This window comes from Phalacrocorax aristotelis, chromosome 9, assembly GCF_949628215.1.
Source record: "Phalacrocorax aristotelis chromosome 9, bGulAri2.1, whole genome shotgun sequence".
NCBI lineage: Eukaryota > Metazoa > Chordata > Aves > Suliformes > Phalacrocoracidae > Phalacrocorax > Phalacrocorax aristotelis.
In genome coordinates, this window is record NC_134284.1 from 30,798,536 (window position 1) to 30,816,730 (window position 18,195).

The window sequence follows — 18,195 nt, forward strand, 5'->3', positions numbered from 1 at the left end:
CATTAATTATTTTTTATGGACATGTGCAAAGCTGGGGAGTTGGTAAAAGCAAGATGTTCTGTATAAATTCTTCAGAAAGATCCAGGGATGGAGAAATATGGAGTAATTTCTTACAGTGTTATGGCAACCAGCTCTACCCAGAGGAGGCATCTTATCAATTAGGTTAAATAATTAGGAATAACATTGAGTAAAATGAAGAAAAACAGCTTAGAGTGATGTCAGGTGGGAGGCAGCTAAGCTTCTAAACAAAATAAAAATATATCACTTCTGGAAGACTTCACCGGAGGCTGAAAGGAGTCGTGGAGGGGAGGAAGAGATTGAGGGAATTAATGAGCTAGTGGAAAGAACTTGTGGTAGCAACTTATTCAGATAATATGGGAAGTATTTAGACAAACCCTTAGTTTTGTTGAAAAATGTATTTTTATTTAAAATGATGTATTTTAAAGAAAAGAATAAATATACAAAAGATTTTTTTTAACTTCACAACTCATATGTCCCCATGTTCAAGGTAACAGAAAACTGTCTTGCTCATTCTCTTCCTATGCTTTTCAAATTTTTTTACGCTAGAAAGAAACGGAAGAAAAATCCTTCGCTTTGTTTTCTGCCAGAAAGGTTTTAAAAAATGAGAGAAAATGTTATTTTGTTTTTAAAAAACTTTTTACTTTGATAGTGGAAAAAGTAGGACGTAATAAAGAAATAAGGAATTGGATTTCTACTTTCAGTTTAGAAGATCTTTTACAACTACAAATTCAGATTAAGAAAACACACAAGTGTTACTTTTTTTTTTGCCAAACTTTACCCTATTTCACTAGAAAAAATGGCTAAATAATAAAATGGGGAATAATAATTTTTAAAAGCAGTAAATGTCTCAATTTTATAAAATATTTCATTCTGAATTTTCCAATGAAAAATAAAACGGGGACAATTGAAGTAGATGACAGGTATGGAACAAAACTGAATAATTTATCTTTCTTTGTAAAATGTATGTATAAATGTCAAATATGGGGTGGCTGCGGTATTAGTATTAGTATTACTATTGCTACTACTACTTACTATGAATAGACGTAAAGAAAATTAAAATAGTTTCTCAAAGGCCTTTTGCCCTGCCTTTGGGAAATTTCCCATACAGATTCTCAAAGGAAAAGATAAACACACCTGTTTATTGCTGACCCTAGAACTCACTAACATCAGCAGCTACTATTCATTGACCTTAGTGAATTATGGATCACAACCTCTGGGAAAAATGAGTTCAGGTTAATATCATTAAGAACCAAAGCAGGTTAGCTTACAAATTTGGTTCAAAGTGTTTTTATTTAGGTTAGGTAAATCTCTTGTAATGTTATGCTTACTAGTATGTACTTGCAGGAATAAACACTTGCATAAAATGAGAGATATGTGAAAGATTGTTTGCCCCAGGCCGTCAGTAGAGGAGATCAAGAGGCTTTGCTCCACAGATAATAAATCTGAATGCCTAAAAACATTAAAGGAAATATTTGCAATTTGATCAAACAAACTGTGGGGAATAAAATGAACTCCGTTGGGATTTGGTTTGCAAAACTGAATAAAAAATGTAAAGAAAACAGCTTTGCAAAGTCAACTACAATTAATAGTTCTGTATAAAATTAATGTACCGTACTGCAGAGGCTTGGGAACAAGCAGGCTGGAAGGCCTGAAAAGATGTGCTAATAAATGGGTTGTTGAATTTCATTTTCATTGGGATTGAAGACTTCTTCCTGCAAGGCTTACTACAGTTTCTTGCTCACAGAAGTAGTCAGTGGTAGGAACAACTGAATGTGAATGATACCTGCAGGTATTAGTAGCACTAGCTGGTTTAGGCCATTAATGCAGAGGGACCAAAAACCCTGAAAATACTGTCAAACTCCCCAATGCATGTTCAATCCCCATTCTGTGTATAATTTCAGATGTCATTGCCCCTAACAAAGGAAATTAATGGCATACACGCCCAGCTATTAGTGCCTCAGAACAGCTGAGAAGCAACTGAGGATGCTTCAGGTATTGGCAAAAGAAGGGCGGGGAGAGGCTCTGCAAGTAATTCCATCAGTTATCAGCTTATGAACAAAAACATCAGAGGTGTCAAGGTCACTTAAATTAACCTGCTGCATTTGTAGCTGATTTCACTGTTACTTCAATAAAGATGGTAGCTGTTCAGCGTCAGTGATGGCACGTGCAATGGTGGTGTGACACTGGGATTCCCAAACTGGAGGGTTAAACATGTGTTTTAGAAATTAATGCTTTTGCTGCTAAAGAGTTAATGTTCGAGAGACATCCCGTAACTGTTACAAGTGTTGGGTCATACCTTGACATTTTTATTCTGTAGAATCTCTCATTTATTTTCACTGGACTTTTAGGGTTGGCTTAGTCACTCTTGGATAAAATCCAGGAAAAAACAGCTCTGCCTGCATTTGCCCTGCTCGGGGAAAGTCAACCCTGCTTGTAAGTAGGAAGATGATAAAATCTTCCCAGTTATTGACACCTAAGCTATGATGCTAGTACATACCTTAAAAATTTAAGGAACAATTCAATTTTGCCAACATTTTTTTTATTCTTTACCTTGTAGTTGTATCTAAGCGCAGCTTTTCTCCCTTGTGCTGCAGGTCTTTTTTCTGCTTAATACTGAAATTAGGGTTTCTGGTTTGCTATATCAATCCCACGACAGAAGCGATTGTGAAAAGGACAGATGAAACTCAGTGTCAGTGCATGCAAATTAATACATGTAGGCAAAAAAATAGCTAGCTATACCTATACAGTAATGGTTTCTAAATTAACAGTTAACACTCAGGAAAGACATCTGACTGTTATTGCAGGTAGTTCCTTGAGAATACCAGTGCAATATTCAGTGCCAGTCAAAAAAAGACAAGTAGGATTTCTAGGCAAGCAATTGTAATTAACTCTGTTGCATGACACTGCACTGCTCTACAACGAGATTTTGTAAGATTAAAAAGGGTATCTAAAAGGTGACAAGGATGAAGCATGGAATGACTTCCTCAGAAGGAGAGATCAAGTAGGTGAGGGCTCTCCATGACCGAGAAAACACAGTAGAGGAAGGCTTACAAAAATTGAGTAGGGGGTGGAGAGAGGCCATTACTCACAAGGGAAGCTGGGGTGGCCAATGTAAAGGCTGGGGCAGCCAGACTTGTGAAAAAGCACAACAAAATACTTTGCTACATAATGTTTTGGTGAGAAAAAAGTGGATTTGTGGAAAGGAATCGGATATTCTTGGTGGAGATGTCTGGTCCATCATCTGGTGGTGGTGGTGGTGTCATCCCTGGTGTGGATGCAGTGGGCAGTGTAGAAAGCTCCTGGGCTGTGGGTTTGTGGAAGTCTGGAATGAGTAGCTGAGGGCAGGAGGTGCCCAGTGCACCCTCTCTCGTACTCTTACCGTACGTATCCAGGAGGGGCTGCAGTCAGAGGAAGGGTTTTGGCTTAGATGGGCACTTGGTGTGATGCAGAGCGTCACTTCTGTCGCTGTACACATCTCTGTGGGCCATACGCATCCCAAGCATCTTCCAGGCAGAGTCTGGAGCTTTACACCAAGTACCATCATTCTGAAGAGAGTAACTTCATTGCAGTATCCAAGAGCAAAATAAATGGATTTTAGTGAAACGGGACGTTTAAAAATGCTATGAAACAACCACAAAAAAACCAAAAGAAAGTGATAAAATACACTCAATTATTCTCCTCAGATACTCTCCAGACGTCAGTGTAATATCATTGACTTCAGTGAAATTAGTGTTAATGTAGGAATGGAAATGCAGCAAATCTAATTCCAGCATCTCCTTCCTGGAATAGTGAGCAAGAAAACAGAGAGGTAATCAGATAGAAACAAGTGCTGATCAGAAGGAGCTGGACAGGGAGGAGAAGAGCTTCAGGAGCTGCTGCCAGGAAACAAAGACATTTTTCCAGTCTCACATAGTCATGGAGAGGTCAGCAATACATGCACAGAGGCTGAAGTGAAATGCCAGACTTTTTTTTGTTTGTTTTGGTTTGCCAATATATGCTACCTTTTGTTATTCTGTTGTGTAGCCTCAAACCCCTTCTACCAGGACAGCATTCAATGGCTAGTAATATTTCCAGCAATGTTGTTATGCTTGGTATTATGGGGAAGGGAGCAGTGAAGAGCTGTGGGACCGGTGGAAAGAAACGAGTTAATGTGCTTGATGTAGTATTTAGACAGCTCTTGTTTCATCTGAAAATAGATCTGTTTGCAATCTTTGGAGTACTGGTGTTCAGTTCAACGTATCTATTACTGCCTGGCATTGTGCTCCTCTGGTAGAAAATGCAAAAATATACTTAGGGTGTTGCCTGCCATTTTGCCGTGCCACCGCTATACAGCAGGTGCATGTGGAGAGCATCTTCCTAGGGTCATAGATGTTTTCTCACATGCCGTAAAAACTAGCCAAATATACTGGCATTCAAATCAACGTTGTGTAGGGGATGAAACCCTCTCGCTAAGCGTGTTCACACTAGTATCTTCCCCAAAGACCCTTCTCCACTGGTGAGAAGTGACTTCAGAGTGGCAATGGGTGACACCAAAGCCACAGACCTGTGACTGAAACGTGGTTCCACCAGTGTTTCAGGGCTGGTGGGCGTGGATATAGTCTGAATACATACAAGGTTAATTGGTAACACTGAATGCCAAAATAAGAGGCCAACTTTTTTCCTCCCCCCTCCTCCTCCTGGAAGGATGCAGTACAGAGTAGCATACATGATTTCATAGAGTATAAAAGTGGGAAACGTGCTTGTTTTTGCGGTTCGGTTTCACTTGGCTATTGACTGTTTTACAAGACAACCACCGAGGAAGCTCTGACGAAGCTGTCAGGCTCAGTGACAGCTCAGCATCTGCCACCACTAAATCAATACTGCGATGAAGGACAGGTTCCCAAAGTGGGTAATCAAAGCAGACTAAAGTTAATTCACCTTGAAAGCCTGAAAATATTAGTGTGAATTTTTTTAGACAAAACCAGCATTATTGCAGCAAAACATGTGAGGTGCTGAGGTCCAGCCCTGAGAAGCAGTCTGCCCGAGCGTTGCCTTTAGTGGGAGCGGGGAGCGGGCTTCACGCCAGTCACAGGCACAGATGCTTTGATAAAATGGAAACCTGGTGCTAATAAATCAGGCAAAAAGGGGTTCACATTGTCCCTGATTGTGTTTTGTGGAAAATATTCTATTATTATTATTATATATAATATATTTATTATATTATTATTTATTATGGATATTAATTATTATTTATTATTTTTATAATGTATGTATTTGGGGGTGGGGAGTGTGTTCCATCTTTTCTTAGTCTGTTAAAACATTTTTTTACATCAAAATGAGATTTACTTCTGTTGTTCAGGTTTCAAAGGTTTAAAATGAAAAGACTGGAGAAAAAAATGTTTTTGCTATGAATAATTTTAGCTTTATAAGACCTGGAGGTGAATTGTTTCAACTGTTGTGGAACTCTCCCTTGGTTTTAGTGCAAACACTTCAGGGAAGGCAAATTTAATTTGAGATAGTCTGTCAGCATCACATAGAAAATCTTGGGTACAAAAGTTTGCTCGACTCTGTCCAGAGATGTTGAATTTGCAGGACTGAGAAGCAGAAGGAAGGTGCTTCTGTAGATTACTTAGATGAGTAAGAAACACTGTCATTCAGTTCAGTGAAGCCAGTTTTGTAGTCATTTTACAAAGCAGAATTATTCTGAAAATTATAGGATGCAAACATCATCTCCAGGTATGAGGTTTTTTAGTATTAACAGTTAAGACTAAAAATATTTTGTCCCTAAAAATACCCTATCATTGCATACAAAAATCCAGGAGGAACTACCGAATAGAGGCAGCATTGCTTTACCTGCGCTCTGTCTCATTAATGTTTTCAGGCAGATATTGCGTAAGCATGCACTGTTCCACTAACAGGTGTGTTTACACCTCTCAAGGCTATTCATGGCCTGTGTTTTATAGTTGGAACTGTGTGTCTACTTGTCCCAAATCCATTCCTATGAATTGTGCTGAGATAGAATTGAACATTTAATTAAATGAATAAGCAAAGTAAGATTTGAAGGAAATAGGAAGAATAAGCAAATTAGAAGACTGAAAGAAAAATTAGCAGCTGCGGAAAGTCTGAGCCCATTCATATTGTATTCACCTTTATTCTTACATATAGGTGTATCTGCGTGTACATACATGTATAAATATGTATATTTGTGAGTATCTAAAACACACCAACACACAGATTTATACAGTACAAACTTTTACATTGGCACATGCATCAAAAAGCACCCTAGGAGCAGAGAGCTAGAAACATCTTCCAGTGCAGTCCAGTACTTTGAAGGGGTGTTTTCAAATTTCCTATTATATTTTAACAAGACAGGCAATTTAGGCGGTGTTCCTCAGTATGCAAGTGGTGTTCTGGCATCCTGCCTCCAGCAACATTGCTATCCTGGTTTCATCTTAATGTGACAAGAACTTAGTGTCCCACTAAAAAATTCCCTTAAAAATATTAAAGAAAAAAATCAACAGTAGAAAAAAACCTCACAGCTCAAATCCAGCAGCAAGCTGTTAAGTTGTTTCACATGGTAATACTGACAGATGCCGATTTTGTTCAGAGAACTTTTTTCTGGAAATGATCCCTTTGGTTCCTGTGCTTCCATTCAGTAGTGCCAGAGACCCTTTGCATCCCATGCTTGTTACTGGTGACAGATTTGACATGGTGAGGCACACAGAGGAAGGCACATGGCATGGTTTTGATCCACAGGTGTCAGCACCAGCCGCTAATAACACTAAAGACAGCACGCTGGGAGCGCAGCTTCACTATTTCTTTGATGAAGAAAGAAAAGAGAAAGATTTGTGTGATGGGTAGATGATTGTTTGACAGACACAAATCAGCTTTTTTCGAAATACTGGAGAGATTTGCATGGAAATGAGGCAATATTAAAGATAATATCCAAAATGGAGAATATCATAAATAAGGGATGGAGCAAAGTGCTAGAGGCGTGGGGTTGCTGGCAATCATAATGAACATAATTCTCTTGAATTTTGGTCATTCTCTGCCTCTCTACTTTCCTTTTGCACCCACTGCAATTCCTTTAGGGAAGTGATTGCATTGTAATTAACATTTACCATGCACAGGGCTTTATGCAGCATGTGAAATGCTAGATGTGCCATTTGGTAAGGAGGTGGTGGATTTCTGTTGAAACTGGAATGATGAAACATTAGTACAAGAAATGGTTTAGCTCGTTTCACTATTTAATTATTCTCTGTGTTTTTATCAAACCATTCTTATAAATGGAAACTTAAATATTCCTCCCCTAATTGTCACCACCAAAAGCTGTGACCCATTAGACCCAAATTCCACTGCTCATGAAATGTGTAGGAAAAGCCGTAACTCTCAGCCTCTTACTCCAGAGCTCTTAGGGAGAAGTTTCCAGAATTAAGGCCCCTTCACTTCAAGAGATGGATTTTTCAGGCGAAGTGAGGTTTTGCCACTCAGTTAACACAGGGTAATGCTATTTGCCCTGGTGCCTGTTATGTTGTAATTGCAGCCATTTTTCAGGCTGGGTCTTCCTGTGTGATGCTTAACACCCTGAATAATCTGATGAGGGAGAAGCAGACCCTAGCAGACCCAAAACACGCAAAGCTTTCCAGATGAAAGAAAATGCAGGAAATTGCACCCAAATGGCAAGAGGAGACCACTGAACCTGTGCAGGGCTGTATTTCTGATGGCTAGCACCATTTCTGAGGTGAATGAACAAAGTAGTCTAGTAACATGAGGTGGCTGTGGTAGGGGATGTTGTGTGATTTAAAGGTGTTTAGTACCTGCATTGTCAGACCCAGGCAGCCCTTGGCCCTTTATCCTCAGGTAGGGGCAACGTGTGATTTTGTTGCCTGAGCTGCTGAGTGACCTTAGCAAACTTCAGCGCATGCCTGTTGCTTCCTCGGGGCTAGAAGCCACAACCACTGATAACTATAGGGAACAGTAGCCTTAATTTAAGACTGTCTCAGTAAAGCATGATGCTGTGTTTTGCAATACCATTTTGGCCAGACTTGGATTGTATCTGTGTGCAAAAATATTGCTAGTCAGCTCATCACATTTGCATGGTGAAGAGGCATTGGAGCTTTAAAGTAAATATTTTCCGTTAGCTAAGTGCTCTCATGAAAAAATAGCTCCCAGTTTCACCATTTAAAAATTAGTGACTGTACAAGTGCAGTTGAAAGCCCTTATCTTTATAAGGAATTTTGCATAAAGTATGCAAAATGCCTAACTGCCTCCAGAGCAGCTGTTCCACTCTGCTGTGCAGTGTCCCCTGTAAAGGGAAGAACAGCGAGTGCGAGTTCCTACAGTTTACTACTGATGATCCTCTTAATTACATAATTATTTAGTTCTTGTCAAACAAATATCCCATCAATGTGAACAGGGATTTTAAAGATTTATCATTACTATCATTATCCTCTTAGTTTAGAGTTTGCATTACTGTAGTATTTAGAAGGTGTTGGATGAGGAAAATGGGTGAATGTCAGCTGGACCCACGGAGGAGCTTTGCATCTTATGTGACTGCAGCATGGGTCATAGGAATGTGTGGAGGGCCACCGCCTCCCTGTGTTGGCAATATGGGACATCCATCTGGATGCAGGCCCTGTATGTGAAGCATATAGGCCATGGAGATGATGGATTCAAGCTGGCCATGGTGTGCATTCACCTAGACACAATTATGTCCAGCTCCCCCCTGATTTCAGCAGTCAAATGACATTGGTGAGTTCACTGCTGAATCCAGATATTTGACCAGTAGCTTCTCCTCTGCAAAGTGGGTGTAACAATGCATTTCTGGGGCTTATGGGAGAATAAATATATTGGATTATGTGGCACGGTGTAATACAGTGATATGGCTGCAAGCATAATAGGAGGAAAGAGATTTTGCTTTGGGTACTTTTGGAAGTAAAATGCGAAAGCTGGTATGCTCTGGTGTTGATATCCCCTCCCTGTAAAGGAGGAGTAATTTTGTTTAGGACACTGATTGAACACTGCTGTAAAACTGGTGTCAACATTGCTGGAACAGGGGACTGTATTTTAACAGCATAATTTTTATTGATGCCAAGGATTAAAAACTTAAAATAGGCCTTGTGAAGACCTGTGAACCCACAGGGTTGTGTTGGTGCTTTTACTAGCACAGCTGCCAGGCAGGAGTGTTGCTGCAGGGTGGAGGAGGGAGGCTGAGGCTGCAGGGCAGGACAGGGCAGGCATCAAAAAAAGTGCTGTAAGATGATGATAAGGGAGGGGGCTTAGAAGGATTATTTTCTTACAGGTAATACACTTTGTTGAATAATGTTGATGGATTTGAAGAAAGCTGTTCATTGTGGCACGGCAGCCTATTGCTGCTGCTGCATCTCAGTGAGGCTGTTGAACTTAGGAGATGGACGCTGCCCTGTGCTGCCAGGTCTCACACCAAAGAGCACCTGCAAACGTTTTTCCTTAATTTGTGTTTGTATAAATGCAATGTGATCGGATGTATTAAGGTAAGGCGGAAGGGAATAACAGAAAACTGATTTGCTTTTAAAATAATAAATGAGATATTTGGGTACTGGGCTTATACATAATCATATCTAGTACCTATATATTGGGGTTTGTATCAAATCTCTCATGAATGATATAGCTTTAATAATATCAATCTAAGAATCTTACAGGAGTACCTAATTCTAAAAATTAATTGTAGAAGTTGCAGCTAGCCTCAGTGTGCGAAAATGAATATCTATATTCTTCCAGAATCAAGGCATCATATTCTTCTTTACAATTACAGTTTAAAGGTATGTTGTATGTGCTTAGATTAATAATACTGTAGCATAGAGCAGACCATAGGGAAAATGAGATCTCTCAATCAAGCCTTCAGTTCTTAAAGGCAGATGTTCCTATCTGGACATATTTAGCATACAATCAGCATAATAAGAGATTTGAAATGCTTTGGGGTAATATAAGTCACTCTGAGTCTTTTTTTTTTTTCAGGAAGTTCCTTGGTTTTAAACAGGCATAAAGATTTATGCAACACTATCGCTAAATCATTCAAAACTCTTTTATGTATGTACAAATATAGTAGCAAACATGTTATATATAAAAATATGTAGCACTTAGATTCTTGCATGTAATTTAGGGGAGATTTTTCAACACTGAAGAGTAAAAATAGAAATTAAAATAACAGTTGGACTACCTATCTCACCTTTAGGACTGAGAAAAAATACTTCTGCATCATTATATCAAATTGATATCTATGAAATCTAGTGAAGACTCTTCCAGATTTACACACACAGGACACTTAAGTAAATGAGTATTATATGACTGTAGAAACATAAAAAGAAATACCTGGAGAAATGAGAGGCATTAAAGAGAAGGTGAATAAATGCAGTTTGACCTAACTAGACACTTTAAGAATTTGGGTGAAGTAATTTCACTTTCAACCTCTGTAGCATCATGCCTCCCATTTCTTATAAATGGAGAGATGGAATGAACACTGTTGAAGTGTATGTATACCTTCAGAGATTTCTTTAGAGATTGTTTAAATCCTCTTACTGTCAAGAGAGGCACAGTATTGTATTTCCTTAGAACATTTTGCAAATCATCTTTACTGCCACTTCCTCTTGCCAGAAATAACGAAAATACAGCAAAAGTGAAATGCCCTCTGTAGTACCTTTGGCTTTTTTAAAGGTGAGGGGTAAGGTTCACACTTGGCACTTCAACTTTTGCTCATTAAATAGGGATGCTCTGAGAAATCTTTGTTTGCTAATTACAGGCACTAAGGGTCATTCACAGAGAGACTTTAACAGCTGAGAAAGGCAAGAGCAGAGTTAGATGCTCACCAGCATGTCCACGTGTGTGCCCGTGCCTGCACATGTGCATCTGTGCATAGGGGGTCCAACAGGCTCTGTATGTTGTTGGCTCCCTGAGCTGAGACATCTCTGCCAGCTAAGGAGCTGATCCAGTTTCTGTCCCACATCTGTCGTCTTTGCAGCTAATGCAATTATCCCAGCCTAAGTTGGGTGGAGAAGGGCAAAGGCAGGTAACTTGCATTTTTAAGGTGGACTAATCTCTTCTAAGTAGACCCTTCCAAGCAGAGGACCCTTTCCCTGTAGAGAAGTGTCACAACAGGTGTAACAACTGCAATGTGAATTATTTTATTTATGTATTTATTATTTCCTTATCTGCACAAACTTGTTTTGTTGCATACCAAGACCTGCAAAACAACAAATACCAGTTTTTTGTAAATGACCCCCTTTTCTAGGTATCATACAGAGAGCAGGGGTGGGGAGCTGATTTACAGAGAGAGGTGGATTTTCCATGCCAAATTATGAAAAACGTGCTCTCCCCTGAAAAAACAACAAACCAGTCCCAGCAGCTACCAGTGTTGGCGTAGGGAAGCACCACAAGTGAGGAGAATCTTTGAGGCACAGCTTCAAAGCTGTGAAGATCTAAGCAGGTTCCTTTTAAATGTTTGCCAAAGGACCCCCCATGCAGTAACCTGTAAGAAAAGTGGAATATTTAGATGAACTCAACCATGTGTCTTTACCATTTCCAACAGGAGACAAAGGGAGGCTTTGATTTCCAACAGAGGGGTAATGATGTTTTGTCTGTGCAGACTCTACAGTGTGTAGGCTCATGAATTCTGGCTTAGTGAGGTACTGCTGGGTAATGCTTCCAGCAGTTTTGCAGACTTGATCCAATGATTTATTCTACCCTTAATTTCTTGAACAAACATACTCTTTTTAAGCACAACTTTCCAGGACCCTATATTAAGAGGCACAGAACTAGAATTTCTCTTCCGGCTGTATATTTTCTACAATTGTCTCTGCCAAAGAGTCTTTTTTTTTAAAAAAAAATTTTTCCAGAGGAGGTACTATGTGCCAGTTGCTTCAGACAACCTGTTTTCACCATGGCATTCTTAGCTGTTTCCAACCTGGAAGGTGTCAGAGTTGAATCTCTTTTTTCCCAACCTCACAGAGCAATGTGTCACATTTTCAATCAGCCTATGACTTCTCTGGAGGTTTGCATGGCCAGTTGGGTTGTATGCATAGTAATTGCATATGCAGTCTAGCTGTAGTTGCGGGCTTGCGTAAATTTTGCTCATGCAGAAAGGCAGGGTTGAGGGGACAGTTATGACTTCTCTTTGCATTTATAGTCATGGCCATTTTCAGATGTCTGACAGCCTGACATCAGAGGGCAAGACAAAAGATACTCTGCATTCACATACCTGATGAGCTGAGTTCATGATAAACGAGGAACTGTTCTTCATAAGGATGAGGGATATTGCACTTAGAAGAAGTGACACTTCATCATGTTTTTCCTACTAAAGAAGTCCAGAAGAATGGCGAAAGCTAAAAAAAAAAAAAAAAAAAAGAGAAGGAAAAAGGTCAGGTGGCATTCATCCCTCTAGACCTTTTTGTAACCCACATACTCTTATACCCTGAGTGTTGATATAGAATCATAGAATTATTCAGGTTGTAAAAGACCTTCAAGATCGAGTCCAACGGTTAAACACTGCCAAGTCCACCCCTAAACCCTGTCCCTAAGCACCACACCTACACCTCTTTTAAAGACCTCCAGGGATGGTGACTCAATCACTTCCCTGGGCAGCCTGTTCCAATGCTTGATAACCCCTTCAGTGAAGAAATATTTATCTGAATGGGTACAGAGGTAGAGAAAAACCTTTCAGTAGCTAGCAGATAATTACAACAATCAGTAAAGCAAGGAAAAATACCTACCCTTGCAAAGAGCTTTATTTCTGACATCACATAGAGTGTTAATCTGCTGTGTTCTCTAAAACTGAAACCTTGTGTTCGTCTTTGCTACACAGTGTGTGACATTGTTTGATATGATCTCGTGTGTTGAGATGAAAAATCCCAAGACTTTGATGAAACAATGAACATCATATTTCTGATGAACTTCAGCATCTAATTTTTACATGGACGTCATACAAGCACCATGAGAAATGGAAGTACAATTTTTCTATTAGACAGGTTTTAGGAAAGCATCATGTTTCTTTAAAAATGCCACTTCTCAAATAGGGGTGATAAACAACAGTGAGTATGAAACAAAGTGAATTTTCTGGAATGAGGTAGAAATGTGTAGAGGGAAGATGCTATGCACTGAGAGATGGAAGGCCTTTTTACTTTCACAGTGGGTTATTTCTTGCCGTTTGTAGGCTGCAGTTGTTTTTCAAAAAAAGCAATATGGAAATGCACAGCTGCATTCTGCTTTAAAGTACCTCCGAACAAAGATTATTAAAAACGACAGGCACATTTCTGTGTATTTGATAATGTCAAGAGCAAAAGTAAAGTGCTGCACATTGGTGTTATAAGATAACAGATTTTCTGCAAAATCTGTAATGCCTAATGGAAGAATGTCACTTTGGGCTTGCTTGCAATGGTAATTGCATTGTGACTTAATAAGGCACCTTAAGCTTGCTTGACTTTAAGAACGTCTTTCAATCCACTGCTATTCAAGATAGCACTAGCAAAGATGTGCATTTAAGTTTTTGCTTAAATATTTTCCTGAATTTAGGCTTCAGAAATTAACCGTTCTCCATCAGATAGTGTTCACTGCATCACACCTGTAATAAGCCTTGGAAAGGCTTGCTTAAAACATGTGATCTTCTTGAATATGGTATGTCATTCTTTGGTGTTGCACGACTCAGCTGGCTGAGCTTGACAGTAATGGTGGCATGTCTGGGAAGGGGAGAAAACCAGAGGAGAAGGTAACTCCAGGAGTGGGTTTTGAGGTAGTGCTTCCTATGTTACTGTGTCCTCCTCCTGCCCTAGAGACATGTCCTCAGCAATGAGGTAAACTTGGGACTTTCTATTGTTTACTAATCCAATTTTTCTCTCTTTGGAATCATTAGTGAGTGGCATCTAGAGTTGACATGATGCACCCCAGTCATCTGCTGGGGCTGGCTGTAAAATTGAACTGTGAAATGCCCGTCTGAATCTTTCATGTGCACACCTTGGCCATTGACACAGGACCCGATTTGTGTTTTTAGCTCCTTGCCAGGCTTCCAGGTTCCTTCTCCATTTCATTTCTTCTTTGGGACTGAGGCCATTCTCTACTCATAGTACATGCTACCTGAGCCCATCTTACATGAGATCCACATGATTCTTTCAAGGTTTACTGGCAGGCTGAAGCTACGTTTGAAGATGCGTTTGGCTTAGTATAGAGTTAAAATGCACCAGCTGTTGTTAAATAACTCCATGTGTGGACATTATCTGTATGAATGACTTTGTAAATTAATGCAGGCGGTGTGAGCTGTATGAGTAAATTCAATAAATAACTCTGTACATGTATGTGTGTGAGAGTGTGTGCATAAATAGAAATTTTCAGTTTACACCTTTGCATTTGCAGTAATTTGTAACCATACATAAAAATCTTTGAAGTTATCCTTGAATAATGAATAGCATTTACTGGAGCATACGTATTTATTTTTTATTACCTTTGGTTTTTTTCAGCTCTTCTTTATGCAACTATTTTTGGAAACGTCACCACCATTTTCCAGCAAATGTATGCCAACACCAACCGATACCATGAAATGCTGAACAACGTGAGGGATTTCCTAAAATTATATCAAGTCCCAAAAGGCCTTAGTGAAAGAGTCATGGATTATATTGTCTCAACCTGGTCCATGTCTAAAGGAATTGACACAGAGAAGGTATGAGTACATGAGGTAACAATTTAGATAGCAAGGGTTTGTGTCCATTGTGTACTTTCTTAGAAACAGGACTGTATAACAGCATATAACTTACTAACAAATTCTTAACTGCATGCTACTCCATTATTATATTTGTGTCTGGATCAAAACCTGGATGTTTTAAAAAAGGACTGTTTTGCTGCTTTGGAAATATGCCTTTATTTTTCATTATGGTAAATATTTTCTGCTTTCCAGTCATACTTTGCCTAAATACTAAATAATTTTAATGTACTTAACTATTGAAATCAATGGGAAATTGGTCTTCAAATTAGTCCAAGAACATAATTTGGTGTCTAACCTACATCAGTATTATTCTGAAAAGTATTGGCATCTGTGAGTTGCAATGAAATGAGTTTGATTGGCTTGGACCTTTTGCTGATGCCCAAGACATCGACATATCCATCAGCATAATTAGTATACGATTTAATGGCAGTAGATATTGATTTCCTTGAACTAAAATCTTTCGGCTAGAACTTGAGGTCTTTGGAAGGGAGATACAGAAAATGTGGCAATGCTGGCAGCCATGCGGGGCAGAAGTGCTACAGGACTTTAGCCCCCTGAAGGGACTGGACATCTAGGTTTCTTCAAAAGCTGATTAAAGGAGAAGGTCGTCTTTGGAGAGTGATTCGTTGTGTGCCAGGGCAGACCAAGTGAATTGTCCTCAGGACCAATCTTTCTCCATAATATGTGCAGTGAATCTGTCTAGCCTTGGATATTTTAGAAAGCTGAAGTCAGGTGGAAGAGTTTCCACTTCTAATACCTTGAATGTAGGCAAGATATAACAGTTTTAGGTCAGTGGAGATCGGTGATGCTCCTGTGGCTTCTGTGGACCTGATATACATCAGCTGAAATTAGGCATTCAAGATCCAGTTTCCATGAAGATTTCCCTCCTAAGAACTTAAAAGGCAAGTGTTCGAGGGAGGGTAAGGAAGTGTCATGGCAGATTAATATCTTAAAATGTCTAGTGCTTGCAGAGCTTTGAAGTTCTTGCTTCAGTTGAATCTATTGTATGATATGAATGATGATGCAGCTTGTTCAGATATGCCAAGATGAAGTCGCTACACTGAAAAATTTAGTCTTACATCATGCTGATGCAACGGCAGTTATCTTATTAATCATCTGCTGTGAAATTCGGTTTAACATCACAGATACAACTATCTGATGTAACAAGGATTTTAATTTCTTTGATTCTTGTGCTTCATTATATCATGTTCTTTAATATGTTAACTTCTTATACACTAATACCCTAACTTCCCAATGCTGATTCATACAGTGTTAAAAGTGAGCTTTTATATCATAAATACTGTAAATGCATTCAGTCCTATTGTGTAAACTCAAAACCATGTGAAAATTCAACTTTCATTTGCATTTATCTCCTTGCAGTTGAGCCAGAATCCTGTATTATTCCACTACAGTTTCATTAGATATTAATGATGCTTTGCAGTTAATTAGGAGATGTGCTTTAATTACTTAAATTTCCTTCCATAGTTTCCGCATGTCCGGTTTTATAGATTATAAAAACACAGTTAGAGCCATAATTCGACTCATGGTAAGCAGTGTTCTCTGGTCTATAAAAAAGTAGTGGCTGCTTAGCTAGATAATTAATACGGCTGTAAAATCTGTGACCCAGGTTTTTAATAATTTTCCCTTGGTAAAGACTTGCCTAAACTTAGGCCTGGATCCAAAACCTATTTAAAACAGTGGAAGGATTTCAGGAACCTCTGCATCTGGACATCAGTAGTTGCATCTAACTGAACTTCCCAGAAAAGCCCATCTTACAGAAGAACAGAGACAAGATAAACGTAAGAACCTGAGCACTGGTTTGAATATTTTGGTGTTTTGTATCCCTTACAGCCTGCAAGTCTGCAAAAGCAACAGCACCAGCGGCCTGTAGTGCCCGCACTGAGCATCCCTGGGTCTGTGTAAGGATCAGGCAGTTTGCTTTCAGCTGCAGGACCTTAGCCAAAGTCAGGGTTTGTTTTAGCAAAAGGGTGGAAAGCTGTGTCATAGCCAGGCAGCCTTCCTACCTTTATTTCCACTCAGGAAGGTGTTATAATGTGCTTCACCAAAACAAATGAGGAAATGTTGTAAATCCCAGCTGCGAAATGGTAAAAACAGTGGTACAGTCCCAGGGACTAATCATGTAGAGTGGGTCGTTTCACTTGCATTAGTTCCTTCATTATCCCTTCAAGCCCTGTCATAAGACCCTCTGCATTTGTACTAACCCTAGAGCAGCAAGTGGATGGGAGTGCACTGTAGGGACCTCCAAGGTACACAGAGTCGAGTCATATTTATTATCATAAACACAGTGGGGCTAATGGGACTGCATTGCACCTGCAGCTGACCTGCTAAATCCAGGTAGTGTCCCAGCATAGGTTGGAATAGGGGATTACTGCCCCAGGTCTTGAATTCCTTCTCTGCACTGCTTTGTCTGACAGCCTGGACCTGACCTTAGGGGTTTCTTCCAGTCTAGTTTTCAAAGCTCCAATAATGAGATTCTGACCAGTCTGTTGTCTGGATATCTTTGCATCAATTGATTTCCCATTCTCCTTAATTTTTATGAACTTTTCAATAAGCTGCTTATTATTTTGCAAAACACGTGTGCTCATGACAAATGACAATTAGCGAGGAATTTCTCAACTTTTCAGTTTCCATCGGACAGTTTCCATCGTCCAAGGATGTTTTCAACCTAACATACAATATTACATCCTAAACTGTTCCAAATATGCCTGCATTGTCACACTGGAATGTGTTTTGCAACATCATTTGCCACAAATTTATAACACATTTCATTCAGTCACTCAGCATGTTGAAATGGCTTTGTTTTGAAATCCAAATTCAAAGAACAAGAAGGTTAATGTACTAACATAGAATGAAATGTCTTGTGATTGTTACAGTAGGTTCCTATGGTGATGAACAATCCTAGCAATTTGATGGAGTAAAAATAAACACATGTGCATGTGCTTATTTGATAACTAAAGATTTTAAATTCATATGCTTGAAATTAAAATATGAGTTAATAACTTGATTGGAGTTGCTATCACTACACATATTACTACCACTTAATATGTGTAGATTTGTTGCATCAGAGCTCAAATATCTGTTTTTGAATGACATATTCAGTGTGTAGTCCCAAAAAGGATCTTGTCTAAAACTGGTAAGGATGAGATAGGAACTGAAGGCAAAGTGGAAGTTAGCATGGTGGAAATTTAATTAAGATCTAGGCCTTGCTACTTGTGAGAGCAAGCTGTCCTGAACAGAACTTTGTTTTAAAGCCCCAGTCTGTTGTCCTTGTATGTGGAGGAGGACTTCTCCCACACTGAAGTGACAGTGCCTTAAGCACGCAATTTTGGCTTCCCTGTTCTCCTTGGGAATAGCTCATCTTCAAATCCTGTCTTCAAACCGCAGCACTTCAGCCTGTCTCTGAGTGTTCACAAATAAGGAATTAACAATGACACTAAAAGCATTAGCGTATT

General features: G+C 39.3%; 1 protein-coding gene and 1 long non-coding RNA gene across 3 annotated transcripts in view; one reads left to right on the top strand and one right to left on the bottom strand.

Annotated features, from left to right (window-relative positions):
• Positions 1-18,195, top strand: part of KCNH5 (potassium voltage-gated channel subfamily H member 5) — a 172,490-nt gene that overhangs the window by 94,811 nt on the left and 59,484 nt on the right. For both annotated transcript variants that reach the window (XM_075104145.1, XM_075104144.1), the window contains one exon: positions 14,481-14,680. In XM_075104145.1, the coding sequence (XP_074960246.1) occupies positions 14,481-14,680 (200 nt within the window). The remainder of the gene's footprint in view (positions 1-14,480; positions 14,681-18,195) is intronic.
• Positions 11,143-12,725, bottom strand: LOC142061713 (uncharacterized). Its single transcript, XR_012662217.1, has 3 exons — positions 12,445-12,725; positions 12,233-12,356; positions 11,143-11,503 (listed from the first exon to the last, which is right to left on the bottom strand). It is a non-coding gene; the product is annotated as an uncharacterized LOC142061713 (long non-coding RNA).